The sequence below is a fragment of the Polyergus mexicanus genome, unplaced genomic scaffold (genome assembly GCF_030449975.1).
Source record: "Polyergus mexicanus isolate NDT 795.1 unplaced genomic scaffold, iyPolMexi1.0 SCAF_9, whole genome shotgun sequence".
Lineage (NCBI taxonomy): Eukaryota > Metazoa > Arthropoda > Insecta > Hymenoptera > Formicidae > Polyergus > Polyergus mexicanus.
Window position 1 is genome coordinate 8,820,563 of NW_027223329.1, and position 18,010 is coordinate 8,838,572.

Consider the following 18,010-nt stretch of genomic DNA (forward strand, 5'->3'; position numbering starts at 1 on the left):
AACTAGAATTCAAAATCGGCCAATCGTAGTGTCGCAAGATACATTTTTTCGATAGCTAGATAAACTGCGATTGGCCAAATTCAAACGCTAATAATAAAGTCATTATCGATATCTCGACACTTCGCGCGGGACACCCTGTAGGAGTTTTGCTTGTATAGCTAATTTGTATAGAAAAAAGAGTCACGTGGAGGTGGAGTACTTGTAGTAGCATCAGTCGTATGAGTGAATGAATGATCGCGATTTTACGCTAAAATGTCGAATAATTGGTAAATAAATATATATATCCGAAGACACTCTTCGAACATGGCATATCATTCGAGAGATATCTGTAAATTAGCAATCACGAGCGAAATGGAGAAATGAATGAGCTCAAATGGAGCGACTGTAATTTTCTTTACGATAATCCACTGGAATGTGACATGTGTACACGTTCGTGCGAGACATAACCTGAAACACTAAACGTCAAAGTTCATTAAATGTCGAAATTATTAGTTTGAAAAAACGGACAGTAACATATGAGATCGTAAAATGAACAAGAAGGTGGTCATTGCATTTTATCTGCTGCTAAACGTAATCTTCTCGATCGTAATTGTATTGTTGAACAAATGGCTCTATATTCACACCCGCTTTCCGAACATCACGCTGTCCATGATACACTTCGTTATGACATTTGTCGGCTTGATAATTTGCGAAAAGTTGAATGTCTTTTGCGTCAAGGATATTGACATCAAGGAGATGGTGTTAATCGCCATGACATTTTGCGGATTCGTCGTTCTGACGAACCTGAGCTTGGCTCACAACACAGTCGGGACTTATCAGGTGGCGAAAATGTTAACGACACCCTGCGTGATAGTAATGCAAATGATATTTTATAGAAAGCATTTTAGCACGCTTGTCAAATTAACATTGATACCGATTACTCTAGGAGTAGCGATCAATTTTTATTACGATATACGATTCAATGTCGTTGGAACCATTTATGCGACGCTTGGAGTGCTTGTAACATCCCTGTATCAAGTGGTACGTTTTGATCGTTTCTCAATTTTCAATAAATATCAAAATTTACATATAAATCTAAGAATATAAATGTAAGAGCGTACATAGTTTTTGATTATACATACTGCATTTTCTTGCAGATGATAAACAGAAAACAGAGAGAATTTCAGATGGATCCGATGCAATTGTTATTTTATCAAGCACCATTATCCACTGTTATGCTTTTGATTGTTATTCCAATCTTGGAGCCAGTTGGGCAAACATTCACACACAATTGGTCACTATTAGATATAGTATGTTTCTGACAATTTTTTTAAATCAACATTGTTCTCTTGACTAAATTATCTCATCTTTATATCATTTATAGGTCATGGTGATCTTATCAGGTGTGGTTGCATTTTTTGTGAATTTGACTTCCTATTGGATCATAGGAAAAACTTCACCTTTAACGTATCCTTATGTAAAATTATTACAAAAAATTTATCAATTTGTGTATTACACACTTTAACAAAGTATTCAGATATAATATGGTTGGACATTCCAAATTCTGCCTCCTTTTATTGGGAGGTTCATTACTTTTCCATGAAACATTGGAAATAAATCAAGTCATTGGTATAACTTTGACATTAGTGGGAATTATATTATATGCTCACGTCAAAGTATGCTCAGTTTTTATGCAACGCTTCTCTATATGTCAATAGCTTGTATTTAATACATTTCTCTTTCCAGATGAAAGATAACCAGACTGTAGTGCCAGAATTTAAAATCAGAGAAACGAAACCTTTGCACAAAGTGTGATTCTATTTCAGGGAAGATAATTGACAGCCGAAGAAACAAAAAATCTGGAAGTGAAAGAAATTTATCATGGTACTTAATAATACATAAATTTTGTAAATTTAAAATCTATGTTACAATAAAGTTTATTTATTACTCTCGAATTTATTTTACAGCCTCCTAATTTTAATTAAGATATATGTAATATTCCGAAAAGGTACTTACTTAATGTATATATAAAATTAAATTTCAAGTAAGAGATTTTAAGTTAGCTTTCTTTCTGTAATGTTAATTAACTTTGCTTAAAGAAATCTAAAAATGGGTAAAAAGAATTTTAAATATATCACGATTAAAATTAATATCAGAGAAGAGTCGAATTATGGATATAAAAAATATAAATTGCTCGATAAAATATAGAAGAGAGAGCATTAAATAAAGTTTATACGAGAAAAGGATGTTCAGCAAAATGGGTCGCCGTCGCACCTTGGGCTGAGATAGTTGAACTGTATTGAAATTAGCGGCAACTTCAAATTAAGATTACGATTTATCGTTAGCTTTTTCCCAGGTGCTTCGGACCCGAGAGCAGACCCCTTGAAATGCCTTTATATACGAAACCTGGCTGCCCGTGGCGTTATCGAGAAACTATTCGTCCCATGAGACATCTAGTTTCCGAAAAATGTATCAATTGCTAGACGCGAATTTCTCAGATAGCTTTCACGAATGTATTGTGTGTAATCGATATTATTCGTCTCGTTGTAAATATACTTTTTACGGTATACAAATGTATTTCTTTTATTTGAATTTATTCCTCGATTTTATTAGAAGATGACGAGAAATACATTTGCAGGGCCGAGAATGAACGAATCAATAAATTCCACGAGCTTGAGCTTTGGAAGATGGCGCGTAATGTGAGCAAAGCTCTGCGTTTGATTTCCGCCAATGGCGAATCGCGTTGCTGTAACAACAGTGGTGAGGGAGAGAGAGAAAGAGAGTTACGCATATATCAATCAAACAGGAGTAGCTAGCAACGTGCTCGTTCTCTTGGCGTTTCATTTTCTCAAATTCTTTTTGCTGTATAAAACGTAACGTCATGAAGATCGAGGAGGTGAAGAGCACTGCGAAGACTCAAAGGATCTCCGCGCACACGCATATCAAGGGATTGGGACTTGACGAGAAAGGCACAGCTATCCAAAATGCGGCCGGTCTCGTCGGTCAAGAAATGGCGCGAGAGGTTAGTATTTTCTCAGAGAAATAGTATTGTTCTAGCCTTTTCGAATGAATAATTTTTAAACCAATTCGGATCAATTAATTACTATTTTACTATGAATTCAAGTCTTTTATTGACAGATATAATGCAATGACGTCATTAATCGCTCTCAGAGCGATTAAACCTGCTACATTCGAAAACGCTGTGAGAATTGTACAATATTATGGGTCTGTTCTTTGCAGCTGAACTGGCTGCACCGGTTCAGAGTTTATCTTTTTCTGTCCCCATTGGAAGGAGAAGGATGGGCTCTGAACTGGTGCAGCCAGTTCAGCTGTAAAGAACAGACCTTATATTACATGTATGTCGATTTGTTTTCTTGATATAAACAAAAATAACATTGTATTATTGTAAAATCTGCTTCTCCAAATTTTGCTATTTTATATTTTTTTCTTTTGTACACTAATAATAGAAGAGATGGTGTATGCGATAAAAATTATTAAATATAGTCTTGTCACCTTGCTTTTATAGGCGGCAGGCATCGTTGTCGATATGATAAAGTCTAAGAGAATGGCGGGACGCGCCGTGTTGTTGGCTGGTCCACCGGGCACGGGCAAAACTGCGATAGCTCTTGCCATTGCTCAAGAACTTGGTAACAAGGTGCCTTTCTGTCCTATGGTGGGTTCAGAAGTTTACAGTTCTGAAATCAAGAAAACAGAGGTTCTCATGGAGAATTTCAGAAGGGCCATTGGTTTGAGAATCAAAGAAACAAAGGAAGTATACGAGGGTGAAGTCACAGAGTTGACACCAGTGGAAACAGAGAATCCTATGGGTGGTTATGGTAAAACTGTATCACATGTGGTCCTTGGACTGAAGACTTCTAAAGGCACAAAACAGTTAAAGCTGGATCCCTCCATATACGAGTCTCTGCAAAAAGAAAAAGTAGAAACTGGCGATGTAATTTATATCGAAGCTAATAGTGGTGCAGTAAAGAGGCAAGGTCGAAGTGATAATTTTGCTACCGAGTTCGATTTGGAAGCAGAGGAATATGTTCCCTTACCAAAAGGTGATGTACATAAAAAGAAGGAAGTTATTCAAGATGTAACGTTGCATGATTTAGACGTAGCAAATGCCAAGCCACAAGGAGGACAGGATATAATGTCCATGATGGGACAATTAATGAAACCTAAAAAAACCGAAATTACAGGTAAAATAAGACATTATATTATTTAATATATCTAATATTTTCTAGTAAATTACTTATGTATTATAGATATTTTTAGATTTAATATAATTTAATATATGTACGTATTATATTATATATACAAATTATATTTTATAGATAAATTGCGGAAAGAAATAAATAAGGTAGTAAACAAGTATATCGATCAAGGCATCGCCGAATTAGTACCAGGAGTATTGTTCATAGATGAGGTCCACATGCTAGACATAGAAACGTTTACCTACCTGCATCGCGCGCTGGAGAGCGCTATAGCGCCGATCGTTATTTTCGCCACAAATCGTGGCCGTTGCGTGATTCGGGGAACCGAAGACATCGTCTCTCCACACGGCATACCTCTGGACCTATTGGATCGTCTGCTCATCATCAAGACTCTTCCATATTCTAGGCAAGAGATTGAGCAGATAGTGAAGCTGAGAGCAGTAACAGAAGGATTGCAAATCGAGGACGAAGCTCTGTCTGCTCTCGGTGAACTCGGTACGAAAACGACTCTGCGATATGTAGTGCAACTTCTAACACCCGCGGCTTTGACTGCAAAAATCAATGAAAGAACCAGCATCAAGAAAGAGGATGTTGAGGAAGTCAATACGCTTTTCTTGGATGCTAAATCATCTGCTAAGATACTCACGCAAAATAAAGATAAGTTTATGAAATAAAGACTAGTCTTACAATAGTTTTTCAAATGCATTTTAAATTTATTTTCCTGCATCCAATACTGTTTTAAACCAAAATTGGAAAATAATTTGATAAATTCTTAAATATTTATCGTTTAGTTTTTAATTTTTTCAATTCCTCAATCGTATTTGTATTCTGAATAGAGTAACAACAGATTTAAGTGTAAATAGTAATGTTAAATATATTACCGTTGTATAATGAAGCAACCTTACATGTAACATTTTTTCATATGGATTGATATATTTTACATACAAATGTTTTTGTATATCGAAGATATAAATAAAAATAATTCTCGTAAAATATATATATCTATGTATTATAAAAATATATTTCTTTTTATATATATACTTAAAAATTTTATTATATTATTTTAAATAATTATAATATAAATAAAATTAAATTAAAAAAAATATATAATAAATTATTATAATCAAGTTAATAAAAATTATTGCTATACAAAATCTTTTATGTGTTGCACAATATTTGTAAAATAGGAGCAAAAACAAAGTTTGGAAAAAACATTTCTTTAATAGAAGAGCTCTATATTAGATCGGACATTAAGAGATATAATTGCGAAAATAATTTTTCAATATTGTACAAGCCAAGGTTAAAGTTCAAGCTATGTAATCAAGAATTGTGACATACGATATCGATATACTGTGTGACTGTACGATATCAATATACTGAGTATAAAATCTCCGTCAAGTTCATAACTTCTTAGTTTTGTGAAGATCCTCGAGTGGTATTTATCACTAACGTTTTTCTACGCGGTCTCTTCTTAAAACGTTACAATGCAGCATACTTTAAAGGTAGCACGATACTCGAGACTTCTAAATAAACATATCATAGCTCAACATGTGCGTGGATTACGATTGAGTAATTTGCAAAAGAATCTCGATAAATTACTCCCACCAAAAGAGGAATTTCAAGCAAGGCATATCGGACCCAGAGAACACGAGCAAATGGAAATGTTGAAATTAATTGGATTTAAGGTAACATATGCTTATGAAATTTTTTTATTAATGAGAAAAAGGTACTTGTAATTAATTTAATTTGCAACTCGATATTGCAGAGTCTTGATGAATTAACGGAAGCGGCAGTACCAGTGAAAATTCTTCGCAAGGAAGATTTAAATCTCGATGAGCCAGTTAGTGAGTAACGTGTTCTCTTAATTAGTACATCTATATATTTTAGGTTTTATTAAAACACAATTAGAGAAATCTCTCTTATATTAATTTGGAGTGAAATGATGGATTTTTGTTTCTTATTTGCAAAGATATAAACAGCAATTTACAAAAGAATGGACTAATATATAAATATATAAATATATAATATATAAACAGTATTTTTTTCTTTATAAGACAATCGTCATTCTGTAGAAACGTGACAAGTCACGAGACTTTACGATTTGACTTGACCTAAAATTTTGATAACCTTCTATCTATCTATCGTTATCTTACAGGTCACAGATCAATCTCGTGTGTCCGTCTCATATTCACGTGATCTCAAATAGAATTAAGTTTATAGATTTGCATAGATTTAATCTCATTTTGCAATAACACATATATACAACATTATATTTTGTTGTTCGTATAAAACTCTAATTATATATTATTTATATTGAAATGTATTATATATTATTTATGTTGAAATAATATACAATTAGAGTTTAGAATTATTGTGGAATATAAAAGTAATACAAATTAATTAATTCTGTAGCCGAATATGATCTGATGAAGAGGGTCACCAAAATTTCAGAAAAAAACGACATATGGCGCTCTTACATAGGTATGGGGTACCATAATTGCTGTGTGCCACACACAATCATGCGTAACATCTTCGAAAATCCAGGATGGTAAATCGTGCTAGAACAAAACCAAAAAACATGAAATATATGTAGGAAAATGTATAAAAAATGCCATTGTATCTTGTCTCAGGACGACGCAATACACTCCTTATCAACCGGAGATCTCGCAAGGACGACTAGAAAGCTTATTGAATTACCAAACCATGATATGCGACTTCACGGGGATGGAAGTGGCGAACGCCTCCCTCTTGGACGAGGGAACAGCAGCAGCGGAGGCTTTGGCGCTTGCATGCAGACATAATAAGAGAAGAAAGTTGTTTCTCTCCGACCAAGTGCATCCGCAGACTATTAGTGTGATAGCAACGCGCGCCGCGTCCCTAGGTTTAACGCTGGAAGTCGGAGACGTGTTCAAAGTGGATACCAATGGGAAGGATATCGCCGGCATTCTCGTGCAATATCCCGATACGACTGGCTGTATACATGATTTTAACAGCGTTGTCAAAAAGGCACATACTAACGGGGTAATAATAATCATAAAAAAAACTATAATATATACAGAGGAACAAAAATGTTCCCGTCATAAATATGTTTTATGTAGGAAAAATAATCTTTTTGTAATTTTTATAGAAAAATAGTATCTCGTTCATAGATATATTATACGAATGTGATTATCATATATCGCAGTTTAACAATATGCATTACGTTCCAGACACTCGTTTGCGCGGCTACCGACTTATTGGCGTTAGCTGTACTTCAACCGCCGAGTGAATTCGGCGTCGACGTATGCGTGGGCACGAGTCAACGTTTCGGAGTACCTCTAGGATACGGCGGTCCTCATGCCGCATTCTTCGCGTGCCGACAAAAATTGGTGCGATTAATGCCCGGTCGAATGATAGGCGTTACAAAAGACTTTGACGGACGGGAGGCTTATCGGTTGGCCCTTCAAACGCGCGAGCAACACATCAGACGGGACAAAGCCACCAGCAATATCTGTACCGCACAAGCGTTGCTAGCCAACATGTCCGCAATGTATGCCGTGTATCACGGTCCTCATGGAATACGTGATATTGCGAGCAGAGTGCACAATTTGACTTTGGCCTTGGCGAGAGGTTTGGAAGTAGCTGGAAACGGAATAAACAACATATATTTTTTTGATACTATTAAAGTATCGCCAAAAATTTCTGCGCAGAAGGTAAAAGAGAATGCGAGCAAAGCTGAAATAAATTTAAGGTTTGTGTACTCTCCTCTTAATAGATGCATAACAATATTTAATAGATGAATAACAATTAATAATTTTGATAAAATTATGAACGGAAATTTGCAGATATTACAGTGACGGTACCATTGGAATAGCCCTCGATGAAACTACAACGATAGAGGACGTGAATGATCTTTATAATGTATTTTCGGTGAATACCGAACATACTACAGTTGAAGATGTTATCAAAAACGAAGACTTTCTCGCGAGAAGTTTGGATAAGTCAGATTTCCATCGTACTATTCCATACTTGCAACATCCTGTCTTCAATAGCTATCATTCCGAGACAAGAATAGTCAGATACATGAAATCTCTGGAAAATAAGGATGTGTCTCTTGTACATAGTATGATTCCATTGGTAAGCAGCTTCAATTTTACAAAAATGAATTCTAGTATAGTTTAACGTTAATTAACATCAATGTTCATATCAGGGTTCTTGCACGATGAAATTGAATTCAACGACGGAAATGATGCCGTGCAGTTTGAAAGGTCTCACGGATATGCACCCTTTTGCTCCTTTGGAGCAGACTAAGGGATATCAACAATTATTCGCCGAATTGGAGCGTGATCTGTGCGCGATCACCGGTTATGATGGTATCAGTTTCCAGCCGAACAGCGGGGCACAGGGTGAATATGCGGGTTTGAGAGCTATACAATGTTATCACGAATCTAAGGGTGGAAAGCACCGGCAAGTATGTTTAATTCCGGTATCCGCACACGGCACGAATCCCGCGTCCGCCCAAATGGCGGGTATGCAGGTGGAGCCAATTTTCGTGCGTAAGGACGGCTCCGTCGACATGGCGCATCTGACGGAAATGATCGACAAGTATCGAGAGACGTTGTCGTGCCTGATGATCACGTATCCATCGACAAACGGAGTATTTGAGGAGACAATCGGCGACATATGTAACTTGGTGCATATTGCCGGCGGGCAGATATACTTGGACGGCGCCAATATGAATGCTCAAGTCGGTTTATGTCGACCCGGTGATTATGGCAGCGACGTGTCACATCTCAACTTGCACAAGACGTTCTGTATTCCTCACGGAGGTGGTGGACCCGGCATGGGTCCTATTGGAGTGTAAATAACATTCATTTTTATCTTGAAAGGAAAGAGTTTTGCATTAAATTATATGTATGTATATAATTTAACTTACAGAAAACGACATCTCATACCTTTTCTGCCAAATCATCCGGTAATAAATTGTTCTGGTAATGGTAATGGTGATATAAAGAGTTTTGGCACTGTGTCGGCTGCGCCTTTTGGATCATCTGCCATTTTACCAATATCGTGGGCTTACATCAAGATGATGGGCCCGAAAGGCTTGCGTAAAGCTACACAAGTGGCCATTCTCAATGCTAATTACATGAGCAAGAGGCTGGAAAAGCACTACAACACGTTGTACAAGGGTGAAACCGGACTGATTGCACATGAATTCATTCTGGACATAAGGGATTTGAAGAAAACCACCAACGTCGAAGCCGTTGATATTGCGAAGAGATTGATGGATTATGGTTTTCACGCACCAACTATGAGTTGGCCTGTAGCTGGCACCTTAATGATCGAACCGACTGAATCCGAGGATAAGACTGAATTAGATAGATTTTGCGATTCTCTAATATGTAAGTTTTATAAAAACTTTTTGAATGTTATGCTTAAAACAACAAAGTTAAACAATAATATTTCTGTCGCTCTTATTCACGTTGACATTTCTTTTGATAGCTATAAGAAAAGAGATTGCAGACATTCAGGAAGGAAAATTAGATATTGAACAAAATCCTTTAAAGATGGCACCTCACACACAGGAACAAGTAATAGCAACCAAATGGAATCGAGCATATTCGCGAAAGTTAGCAGCTTTCCCCGCTGTAAGTATCTCTTAAATATTTTATCTAATCGAATGTACAATTATAGAATTTTATGTCTTTTTCTAGCCATTCGTGAAAGGAAACAACAAGATTTGGCCAAGTGTAGGAAGGATAGACGATATATATGGTGATAAAAATCTATTTTGTACATGTCCGCCTATTTTACCAGAACAATAGAGTTGTACCATATTATTTTTATATATATCATATGTACAGTTAGTTATAATAGAACTATTTAAATATTTAAATAAAACGAAAGTTTTAATATATTCAATATAAAAATTCAAATAGAAAATGGCTAATAAGAGTCACGCGCAATAAGGAGGCACACAACTAAATTATGTAAAAATCTTTAATTCCAATACACGTTTCGATCCTTTGAATCATCTTCAACAAATTCATATGTCTTGACCTTCAGTTTTTATTATCAGTTTCCATCTTTAGTAAAAGATGAAATTCGGATTAATTTCGTGTTATCTCTTAATAGCTGAAACTGATAGGAGATTTACATGAATTTATCATTTGGAACATTCAGTAAAATTAAAGATTTTTATACATAATTTAGTTGCATCGACTTATTGTGTTTGGTTATTATTAGCTCACTTCCTACTTAAAATTGTATATTTATATATTTATTATAATTTTTATACAATATATTATTTATATAGAAAACACAATGCTATTTTACACCTGCAAATGATATATTATTTATATAAAACATAATGTGCTATTTTTTTATATCTGTAGATAAGAAAATACGACAATCTGTGTCAAAAATTCAAACTTTTAGCAAATAAATGACATATATCTCCATTTTTGTTTTCATGCTCAACCTACTAATTTTTATCTAACTTGATACACATATTTACACAATTACTGATAATAGTTATTCTTTAAATATTTTGTACATGTATTATAGACCAGGCATAAGATAAGCGATGTTATCGAGCATCGAGGAAAGTGTCTCTGGTTTAGCTCCGTTAGTTTCTGGCAATTGTTGCGTTAAACAAATTAATGGACCTAAGGCACAGAGCAATGAATCCAATAGAACCGAAAGACTGCCAGAGACAGCTATTTGTCCATCGTGCTCCTTCAAACGTTCCCCAATGATCGTCAAGCTTTCGCCAAGCAGTTTGAGATGAGCCGCAACATCAATCGGCTGTGTTCCAATCACCTTGTACATTCCCGTACCTATTACCGGTTCATTAACCAGATCTTTACCGGTACGATTTGACGGCGGTGAGATTGGGATATTCCCGACAACAGACGGCACACCGAGTTGGATAGTTTTTTTGGTAATAGTCTTCGTTTCTTTCCCATTACCTGAAATACAATGCATACGAGAATAATTTATTAACGTTGTACTTCTTACATTTAAACAAAGTGCATGCACGCTAAAAAAAAAAGAAAAAGAAAAGAACTACAAAGAAGATTATAAAGGATGAATATATATTTAGTTCAATAAATATTTTTGACTAATGCAACATGCACATGAAGAAGACAAAGATACATAAACTAATAAAAGATGCATAACATGACACACACAAATCATACACTGCTTATATACACAAGGAACTAAACAAACCCACCAATTTTATTAATGAATTTTTTTCGCGAGGCGGGTGGTGGCATTTTCCAGATAGGCTCATCTTTACTCGCTGGTAAAGTATGAGGTTTTGCTGCTAGGCGTTTCGCGCGTCTACGCCAATTATATTTTTCCAGATGTGGTACTGTAGCCCACAACTCTCCTAATCGCTTAGAAATTGCCGCAAAATCTACAAAAAGCAACAATCAATAAACAACATCAAAATTGCATGCTTTTGTATAATTGTATGAAAAAGAATAAATATAGCTTAAATACCCATATAAGGAGATTGCTCTAACAGTTCTTGTCTAATTTTCTTTGCCCATAGCATGTAAGCGGTAAATCTCGTCTTCTAAAAATATCAAAAGATTAAGGCGATTCTATGGTATCGCTCTTTATTAGTACGTACCCCTTTGTCTTTACGCTGTGCCTTCGTTTTTCCTATAATTTTTCCATCCTTAATAATCAACTTTTTCTTACATTTTTCGAGCATGTATAAACTATTTGCTTGCGATGGTGTTTCCTGACCTGATGGTGGCTCTAGTTTTCTAAACCCCGTTTCTCTATCATCTATCATAAGGGGATCTACTTCATTGTCGCTCCCAGAGTCCATGCTGTATCTCTCATCCTCATTTATCCCAGAGGGATCGTCAGATTCTGAACCCGATGACTGTATCTCATTATCAGACAGGGATTCCACCTTGATCCTTTGTTGCACATGATTGGAGCCTGAATTTTTTCTTTGTCGCCCAATGATTTGATGGGATTGGCTAGATTGGGTAGGCAATATTTGTTGCTGCTGCTGTTGTACTTCATACTGATCCAAGAGTTGCTGAGTTTGTAACTGTTGCGCCTTCTGTCGTTTGAGTTTATTTTCCGTAAGATCATCGGGAGACTCAAAGTCAACGAGCTTAGAAGATTTCTTCCTTACACGGCCACTGCGAGAGATACCCGTGACTTCTAGATCTGAAAGATAAAGCAGACTGCACCTTGCCAAACAAAGGAAAGGGTCTAATATACTTTGCAATAGCTAACTACCAGGCTTAAACATCTATAGAGTCAGGATAGAGGCACAGTATAGAAACACTACTTTTATGCAGGCTACGATGTATCAGCTACTAAAGGCATGGGCAGCCAGTTGCGTTATAACTTGGAGATTTCTTTTTGTCTTGGAAATTCTGTATTATATTCTTATAAAAGACAATTTTATTCAATTATTCAAACATTTCATAGAAAATAATAACAACCAGATGAATAAATTTGAAAATATAATAAAGATATTTCTACATCTCTGGTCCAATGCATTTACTTTTGACACAACTCCGTTCATTGAGTAAACGCAACAAATCGTGAGAAAGTTTAAACAATGTACGAAGAAATATGTATTATAATTTAAAAAGATCATAGAGACACGGGGAAAAAACTTGACGCGAGATTAACTCGATTTCGAAATTTTCAAATTCCAATGACGCAGTACACGACGAATGGTTTCGTGTACGGCGGCAGTTAGTGCGGCGATTATTCACCGCGCGCCGCCAAAACGTATCTATATAACACCTCACATACATAGAGACATATAACGGGCCAAGTCGCAACCGAATATCGCCGGAGAGAGAAACTCCGGGATTTTCTATCAACGCGCGTATATTCATGCGATTCACCGCAAGCGATACCAGCCGAGCAAGCAAAAACCAACTATCCGATGCAGACGCGTGAAACGAGAAACCGATCCTCACCGTCGCTCTTCTGCGTGCGTGGTTTCGACGATCCGTACATATCCATAGCGTCCCTCCGCCACCGTGATGCCTGAACGCGGGCGCTGCGCCGTGGCGTACTGTCGTCGGATTTCGCGGGCTCACGAAACTTCGTATTCATGACGCTACCTTCAATCGCGCCGCCAATTTCGAATCAACGTGTTCTACGAGCGCTTACGAGCGCGAAAGGATTCGTCGATTCCTCGCCCGCACGTCGCGGTAAAACTGACGAAATCACCTTTATTTATTTACGACGTATTTTCGAAAACAATTGCTACGCACGAGACGTGCGTTCGCGCTCAAGATGTGCGCCGGCGCAGCGCGCGACATTTCGAATAATCCGCCGCACGCGCCAATTCCGAGACGCGAGATTCACTTCAGGCGGCAGTTTCACACTCATCGGTGCTCGTCTTTATATAAATAGTACGAAATCTCTCTCCCGCGCGTCGCCAAACTATAGAAATTGTTAGAAACCGGAGAGATTTTTGCGGAAAGAATAAGATCGCCTACGTCTCTGTGACTGCTTTAATAGGTATGTTAATTAAAAATTTTTATTTCATATCTCTCGCATATTTCTAACTATTAAAGAAACCTCTTTCTCCTTCATTCGCCGATCAATCGTGAAACGATTTTAGATAGAACGCGACCGAGGACGTTTTCTACGGGTGAAAATATAAAAATTATCAAGAATCGAAAAAGAGATATTTGCGAAAAGAATAGAATTAGATCGAGATTTTGTTTGTTGATATTCAAATACGATAGTGATTGCTAATGAGTATGTGATAATGTTTTTATCAAGATGGCGCATTTTTTTAATAATTAGTAACTAAGATGAACGCCTTCTTTTTTTTTGTCGCGCCGACGAAATCGAACGGCGCGACAAACTTCAAGCGAGACGCGACTGAGAGTTTCTTTAACGGTTCGCGGAAACTCTTCTCTTCGCGTGGCGAATCGTGCGAAATATCAGGAATCGGGGAAGAAAGGACAGTAATCTTTGCGAAAAGAATAGAATTAGATCGAGATCTTGTTTGCCGTATCGAAGTGCAGTGAGTATACTGAGTATATGATAATATTTATTGTCTCAAAATCGGGCATTCTTTTTAATAACCTTCAACCAAGATTAAACGCCCCCTTTATTCGCCTGACGAAATTAAACGGCGCGACAAACTTCAAGCGAGACGCGACTGAGAGTTTCTTTAACGGTTCGCGGAAACTCTTCTCTTCGCGTCGCGAATCGTGCGAAATATCAGGCATCGGGGAAGAAAGGACAGTAATCTTTGCGAAAAGAATAGAATTAGATCGAGATCATGTTTGCCGTATCGAAGTGCAGTGAGTATGCTAATGAGTATATGATAATATTTATTGTCTCAAAATCGGGCATTCTTTTTAATAACCTTCAACCAAGATTAAACGCCCCCTTTATTCGCCTGACGAAATTAAACGGCGCGACAAACTTCAAGCGAGACGCGACTGATAGTTTCTTTAACGGTTCGCGGAAACTCTTCTCTTCGCGTCACGAATCGTGCGAAATATCAAGAATCGAGGAAGAAAGGAGAGAGATCTTTGTCGAGAGGATAGCAGTGGATCAAAGTCTTCGTTTGCAATATCGAAGGGCAATGATTGCTGATGGGTAAGTGACAAAATTATTGATTTATAATCGCATAATTCTGTAACCTTCAATCATAAAAAAATTAGCCACCCCATCACCCATAAATTCGAATAGCGCGACTTCTTTAGGCGGATCGCCCAAGTTTCTAAAGTTCTTTTACCGACCCGCGGTACAAAATTTTTCTCGCGCGTCGTGAAATAAAAAAAAAAAAAAAATCTTTGCGGAAAAAATAACATTAAATCGAGATCTCTGTTTGCCATATCAATGTAAAGCGATTGTCAATAGGTACGTGAGAAAAGTATAACTATCTTGTAATCACGTTTGTTTTTAAGTTGAATTATAAAGATAATTATTTTTTCATAAATCTCTAATTAATTATTTTATATTGTTGGATAATTTGTATATTTAGAGTCAAATTTATATTTGAATAGCATGTTATATAATTATAAAATGTATGCAATATATTTATCATTATAGATTTTATTAATACATACTCGTATATGTACACATTTGGATTTTATATATGAAATTATTATGAAAAAGAATATTAATACCGTGACAAATATAGCTGACGCTAATTGTAGTCGAATAATATTTTCTTATATCAAGATTACATGAAGAAAAGAGAGAGAGATTATTAATATACGAATAGATATATAAAATATAAATCCAATGTATTATAATTCCGGTATAAAATTTTTGCTTCTATCAAAAGCAAAAAGCAATTTTGTCACGCTTCTTTACACATATGGCCAATAATTTATATCATCGATGCATGTTTTTCACTGTAGCGTTGATTATATATAAGTTATCGAATAATATTGAAATACTTTGAAACTTTAATATATCATTTATGATTATTTTATATTCATTATATGTGCGTGTGCTATTTTTGTACTCTTTTACAGTCTAAATGAGAATATTTGATATATATAGTACTATATGTACAAGAAAGCATTTCTATTACGCGTATAAAAATATTAATATAGCGTTATTAAAATTTGTCACAACTAAACACTTGCTTATATTAATACAATTAAATTAAATGCTATCTTCTTGCTCCCAACCATCTTGGTCGGATAGAAATCTCCTTTTATGACTTGTATTCATGTAGGGCCTCAAAGCCCATTCTGTATCAGCCGATGATTCAGTATCCAAGGTTCCCAATTTGATCTCGTATAGCTTCATCTGAAAACGGGGTCCAACTTCTGTCATTTCGATATCCTTTCCATGTAACTTTTTGTACGTATGATGGCGGAAACATATATAATCATCGTGATTAGCGAAACTGATCACTCTCTTGCTATCTTCCTTCGGTACAGGAAACAAATACTTTAGAATGTTCATAGCTCTCGCTCCTAGTTTCGTTTTAAAATTGTGAAATATTAGATGTGGATATTGCTCCGACATTGTGCCGATATCAGGTATATCGTGTCGCATTATGACACCAGACAAGGTAAAGTGGGCCGTTGGCCCATACGGCAGATGGGATATCACCAGGGTATCGGGAATACCCCGGTGCTCGTGCACGATGATAAAATCCGTGACGTCGTTGGCGCGGCAGGCGTGGATCAGTTGCTTCATCTCGTAATTACCGCGATTCATTCGCTGCGAATTGGGAAATATCAGACGTAGCTCTTTGGCGAACATCTTCAGCCGGGAGCTCGGATCGCGGGACGTCGTGATGACGATCTTCGGGTCCTCCACGCCGGCCCAGCGATACTCGTCGTCCTCGTGGTTGGCCACGGCACCGCCACCCATCTCCGTGCCCATGGCCATTGCCATCCGCGGTCCGGCATCCTCCCATTCGATCTTCCTCTGCACGTGCAACGCGCTTTTCCTCAGATCCGGGTGAATCGGTACATTCTCCTCCAAGCTACGCTTCAGCTTCTCCTTCTTCTCTTGAATACCTTTCACCTTATCTTGCACGGATTTTCTGTAGAGATATTCTCTACGCAATCGTGCCTGCCTTCGCAACATTTTTTGTCCTTTATGATACGCTCACTTGCAGGTTATGTCAGGTTATGTTTACGATGCCACTGACGCCACGTGTTTAGCGACACGCAACGATACAGCCTACATTTCTAGTTGAAATAGATTGTTATATAAATGTGCAAATAAATTCAGTTGCCCCTTTTCACACTTTTTATCGTTAAAATAAGATAGATGTGTGTACGTAAGCATTGGAAGTAGAAAAGACAAGGAACAAAGGACAAACTTAAATATAGTTGAAATTTAAAATACATGCTAATCGAATTTTGTCGATTATACAAAATTATACAATTAATCAGTTTATATCTCACAATAATAGTAATTTTCGGATATTTCTTTATTTATTTAATGTTTAATTTTTTTATATAAACTAATCTCTCCTAGCAAGGTTTTAAATTATTTTTATTATTTATATATTTATATGTATATATTCTTTTAAATCTGTTTTAGCAACAATTTTTCTCTAAATTGTAATTAGAGGAAAGATTAATTTTTCTTCGTTCAATCTCGCGTAATTTCATTTGCACAATTCATTGTGTCTTGTGTTTGATAATAAACTAATGAATATAATTTATTATCAATTCACTTTTATATTCCTTTCGATATTATAAAGTTTATGTAAAGGATCAATTAAAATAGATTGTTTTGATTTTTATTTGAAAAAATTCTGATTACGATCATTACGAACTTTTAAACGCGCTTTATAAATATATATTTCGTATATTTTATGGATTTTTGTACGTGTATTGTATTTTTTGCGTATATATACGCAACGTGCACTTTACAAGAAAATGCAACATAACGCATTTGAGAAAATCAACCCGTTACCCCCCCCCCCCCCCCCTTCACACACACACACTTATGGTAGTATGTTCGACTTGAATGTGTTATTTTGTGCAACCACCTGAGCGTGGGCAATCACGCATGAAAGTAACAATGAATAGCATCGAAATAGGCGGATAGAAGGCCAGACCGGTGATTTTGTCCGATGCGTTCGAGCACCTGCATGCATGTGTGCGTGTGTGTGCGTCTCTCTCTCTCTTTCTTTTTTTTCTCTGTATATATACACGTATACAGTTTCAGCGGAGTCCACGCCTTGGGCATCCTCTTCCGCATTTCACGTCGTCAAAAGAGGAAAAATTCTACGAAACTATCTGTCGATTATATACACGGAGTAAAGAATATTCTTATAAAGTATTGTTATTTGATTAAATTTTAAATTTTTTCTGCGATATTACAGTTGACGA

The 18,010-nt window shown here is 36.4% G+C and overlaps 5 protein-coding genes across 10 annotated transcripts; 3 read left to right on the top strand and 2 right to left on the bottom strand.

Moving 5' to 3' along the window:
• Positions 1–145: 145 nt before the first annotated feature.
• On the top strand, positions 146–1,931 carry LOC138936656 (solute carrier family 35 member E3-like). The gene is made up of 5 exons (XM_070302241.1): positions 146–1,020; positions 1,137–1,289; positions 1,364–1,446; positions 1,517–1,655; positions 1,726–1,931. Exons 1-5 carry the CDS (start codon positions 529–531, stop codon positions 1,792–1,794), a joined length of 936 nt encoding a protein of 311 aa, XP_070158342.1. The 5' UTR covers positions 146–528; the 3' UTR covers positions 1,795–1,931.
• Positions 1,932–2,735: 804 nt separating this feature from the next.
• On the top strand, positions 2,736–5,100 carry Pont (RuvB-like helicase pontin). The gene is made up of 3 exons (XM_070301079.1): positions 2,736–3,001; positions 3,506–4,181; positions 4,317–5,100. The coding sequence occupies exons 1-3, from the start codon at positions 2,861–2,863 to the stop codon at positions 4,868–4,870; spliced, it is 1,371 nt and encodes a 456-aa protein (XP_070157180.1). The 5' UTR covers positions 2,736–2,860; the 3' UTR covers positions 4,871–5,100.
• Positions 5,101–5,622: 522 nt separating this feature from the next.
• Positions 5,623–10,415, top strand: LOC138936654 (glycine dehydrogenase (decarboxylating), mitochondrial). The gene is made up of 10 exons (XM_070302234.1): positions 5,623–5,881; positions 5,962–6,040; positions 6,609–6,744; positions 6,827–7,217; positions 7,406–7,926; positions 8,021–8,312; positions 8,386–9,035; positions 9,114–9,577; positions 9,678–9,823; positions 9,890–10,415. The coding sequence occupies exons 1-10, from the start codon at positions 5,681–5,683 to the stop codon at positions 9,998–10,000; spliced, it is 2,991 nt and encodes a 996-aa protein (XP_070158335.1). The 5' UTR covers positions 5,623–5,680; the 3' UTR covers positions 10,001–10,415.
• Positions 10,103–13,391, bottom strand: LOC138936655 (HMG box-containing protein 4). Of its 6 annotated transcripts, none has more exons than XM_070302238.1 (6): positions 13,145–13,224; positions 12,447–12,598; positions 11,818–12,374; positions 11,685–11,760; positions 11,413–11,598; positions 10,104–11,146 (listed from the first exon to the last, which is right to left on the bottom strand). In XM_070302238.1, the coding sequence occupies exons 2-6, from the start codon at positions 12,457–12,459 to the stop codon at positions 10,737–10,739; spliced, it is 1,242 nt and encodes a 413-aa protein (XP_070158339.1). In that variant the 5' UTR covers positions 12,460–12,598; positions 13,145–13,224; the 3' UTR covers positions 10,104–10,736. The 6 variants fall into 6 exon arrangements, with proteins under 6 accessions (XP_070158337.1, XP_070158336.1, XP_070158339.1 ...); XM_070302239.1 differs by lacking the exon at positions 13,145–13,224 and adding an exon at positions 12,975–13,138; XM_070302236.1 differs by lacking the exon at positions 12,447–12,598 and having other exon boundaries at positions 10,103–11,146; positions 11,818–12,368; positions 13,145–13,391.
• Positions 13,392–15,267: 1,876 nt separating this feature from the next.
• LOC138936161 (U3 small nucleolar ribonucleoprotein protein IMP4) lies at positions 15,268–16,854 on the bottom strand. Its single transcript, XM_070301303.1, has one exon. It carries the CDS (start codon positions 16,749–16,751, stop codon positions 15,813–15,815), a length of 939 nt encoding a protein of 312 aa, XP_070157404.1. The 5' UTR covers positions 16,752–16,854; the 3' UTR covers positions 15,268–15,812.
• Positions 16,855–18,010: the final 1,156 nt, after the last annotated feature.

Bases quoted from the DNA above. Each gene is read 5' to 3' on its own strand.
- LOC138936654 (XM_070302234.1), top strand. From the start codon at position 5,681: ATGCAGCATACTTTAAAGGTAGCACGATACTCGAGACTTCTAAATAAA. The intron at 9,036-9,113 runs GTAAATAACATT...TTTAACTTACAG, and splicing joins GGCATGGGTCCTATTGGAGT to AAAACGACATCTCATACCTT. The intron at 9,578-9,677 runs GTAAGTTTTATA...TTCTTTTGATAG, and splicing joins ATTTTGCGATTCTCTAATAT to CTATAAGAAAAGAGATTGCA.
- LOC138936656 (XM_070302241.1), top strand. From the start codon at position 529: ATGAACAAGAAGGTGGTCATTGCATTTTATCTGCTGCTAAACGTAATC. The intron at 1,447-1,516 runs GTATCCTTATGT...CAAAGTATTCAG, and splicing joins GGAAAAACTTCACCTTTAAC to ATATAATATGGTTGGACATT. The intron at 1,656-1,725 runs GTATGCTCAGTT...TTCTCTTTCCAG, and splicing joins TATTATATGCTCACGTCAAA to ATGAAAGATAACCAGACTGT.
- Pont (XM_070301079.1), top strand. From the start codon at position 2,861: ATGAAGATCGAGGAGGTGAAGAGCACTGCGAAGACTCAAAGGATCTCC. The intron at 3,002-3,505 runs GTTAGTATTTTC...TTGCTTTTATAG, and splicing joins GTCAAGAAATGGCGCGAGAG to GCGGCAGGCATCGTTGTCGA. The intron at 4,182-4,316 runs GTAAAATAAGAC...TATATTTTATAG, and splicing joins TAAAAAAACCGAAATTACAG to ATAAATTGCGGAAAGAAATA.
- LOC138936161 (XM_070301303.1), bottom strand. From the start codon at position 16,751: ATGTTGCGAAGGCAGGCACGATTGCGTAGAGAATATCTCTACAGAAAA.
- LOC138936655 (XM_070302235.1), bottom strand. From the start codon at position 13,283: ATGAATACGAAGTTTCGTGAGCCCGCGAAATCCGACGACAGTACGCCA. The intron at 11,599-11,684 runs GTATTTAAGCTA...TGCTTTTTGTAG, and splicing joins AGAGCAATCTCCTTATATGG to ATTTTGCGGCAATTTCTAAG. The intron at 11,147-11,412 runs GTGGGTTTGTTT...ATTGTATTTCAG, and splicing joins AAAATTCATTAATAAAATTG to GTAATGGGAAAGAAACGAAG.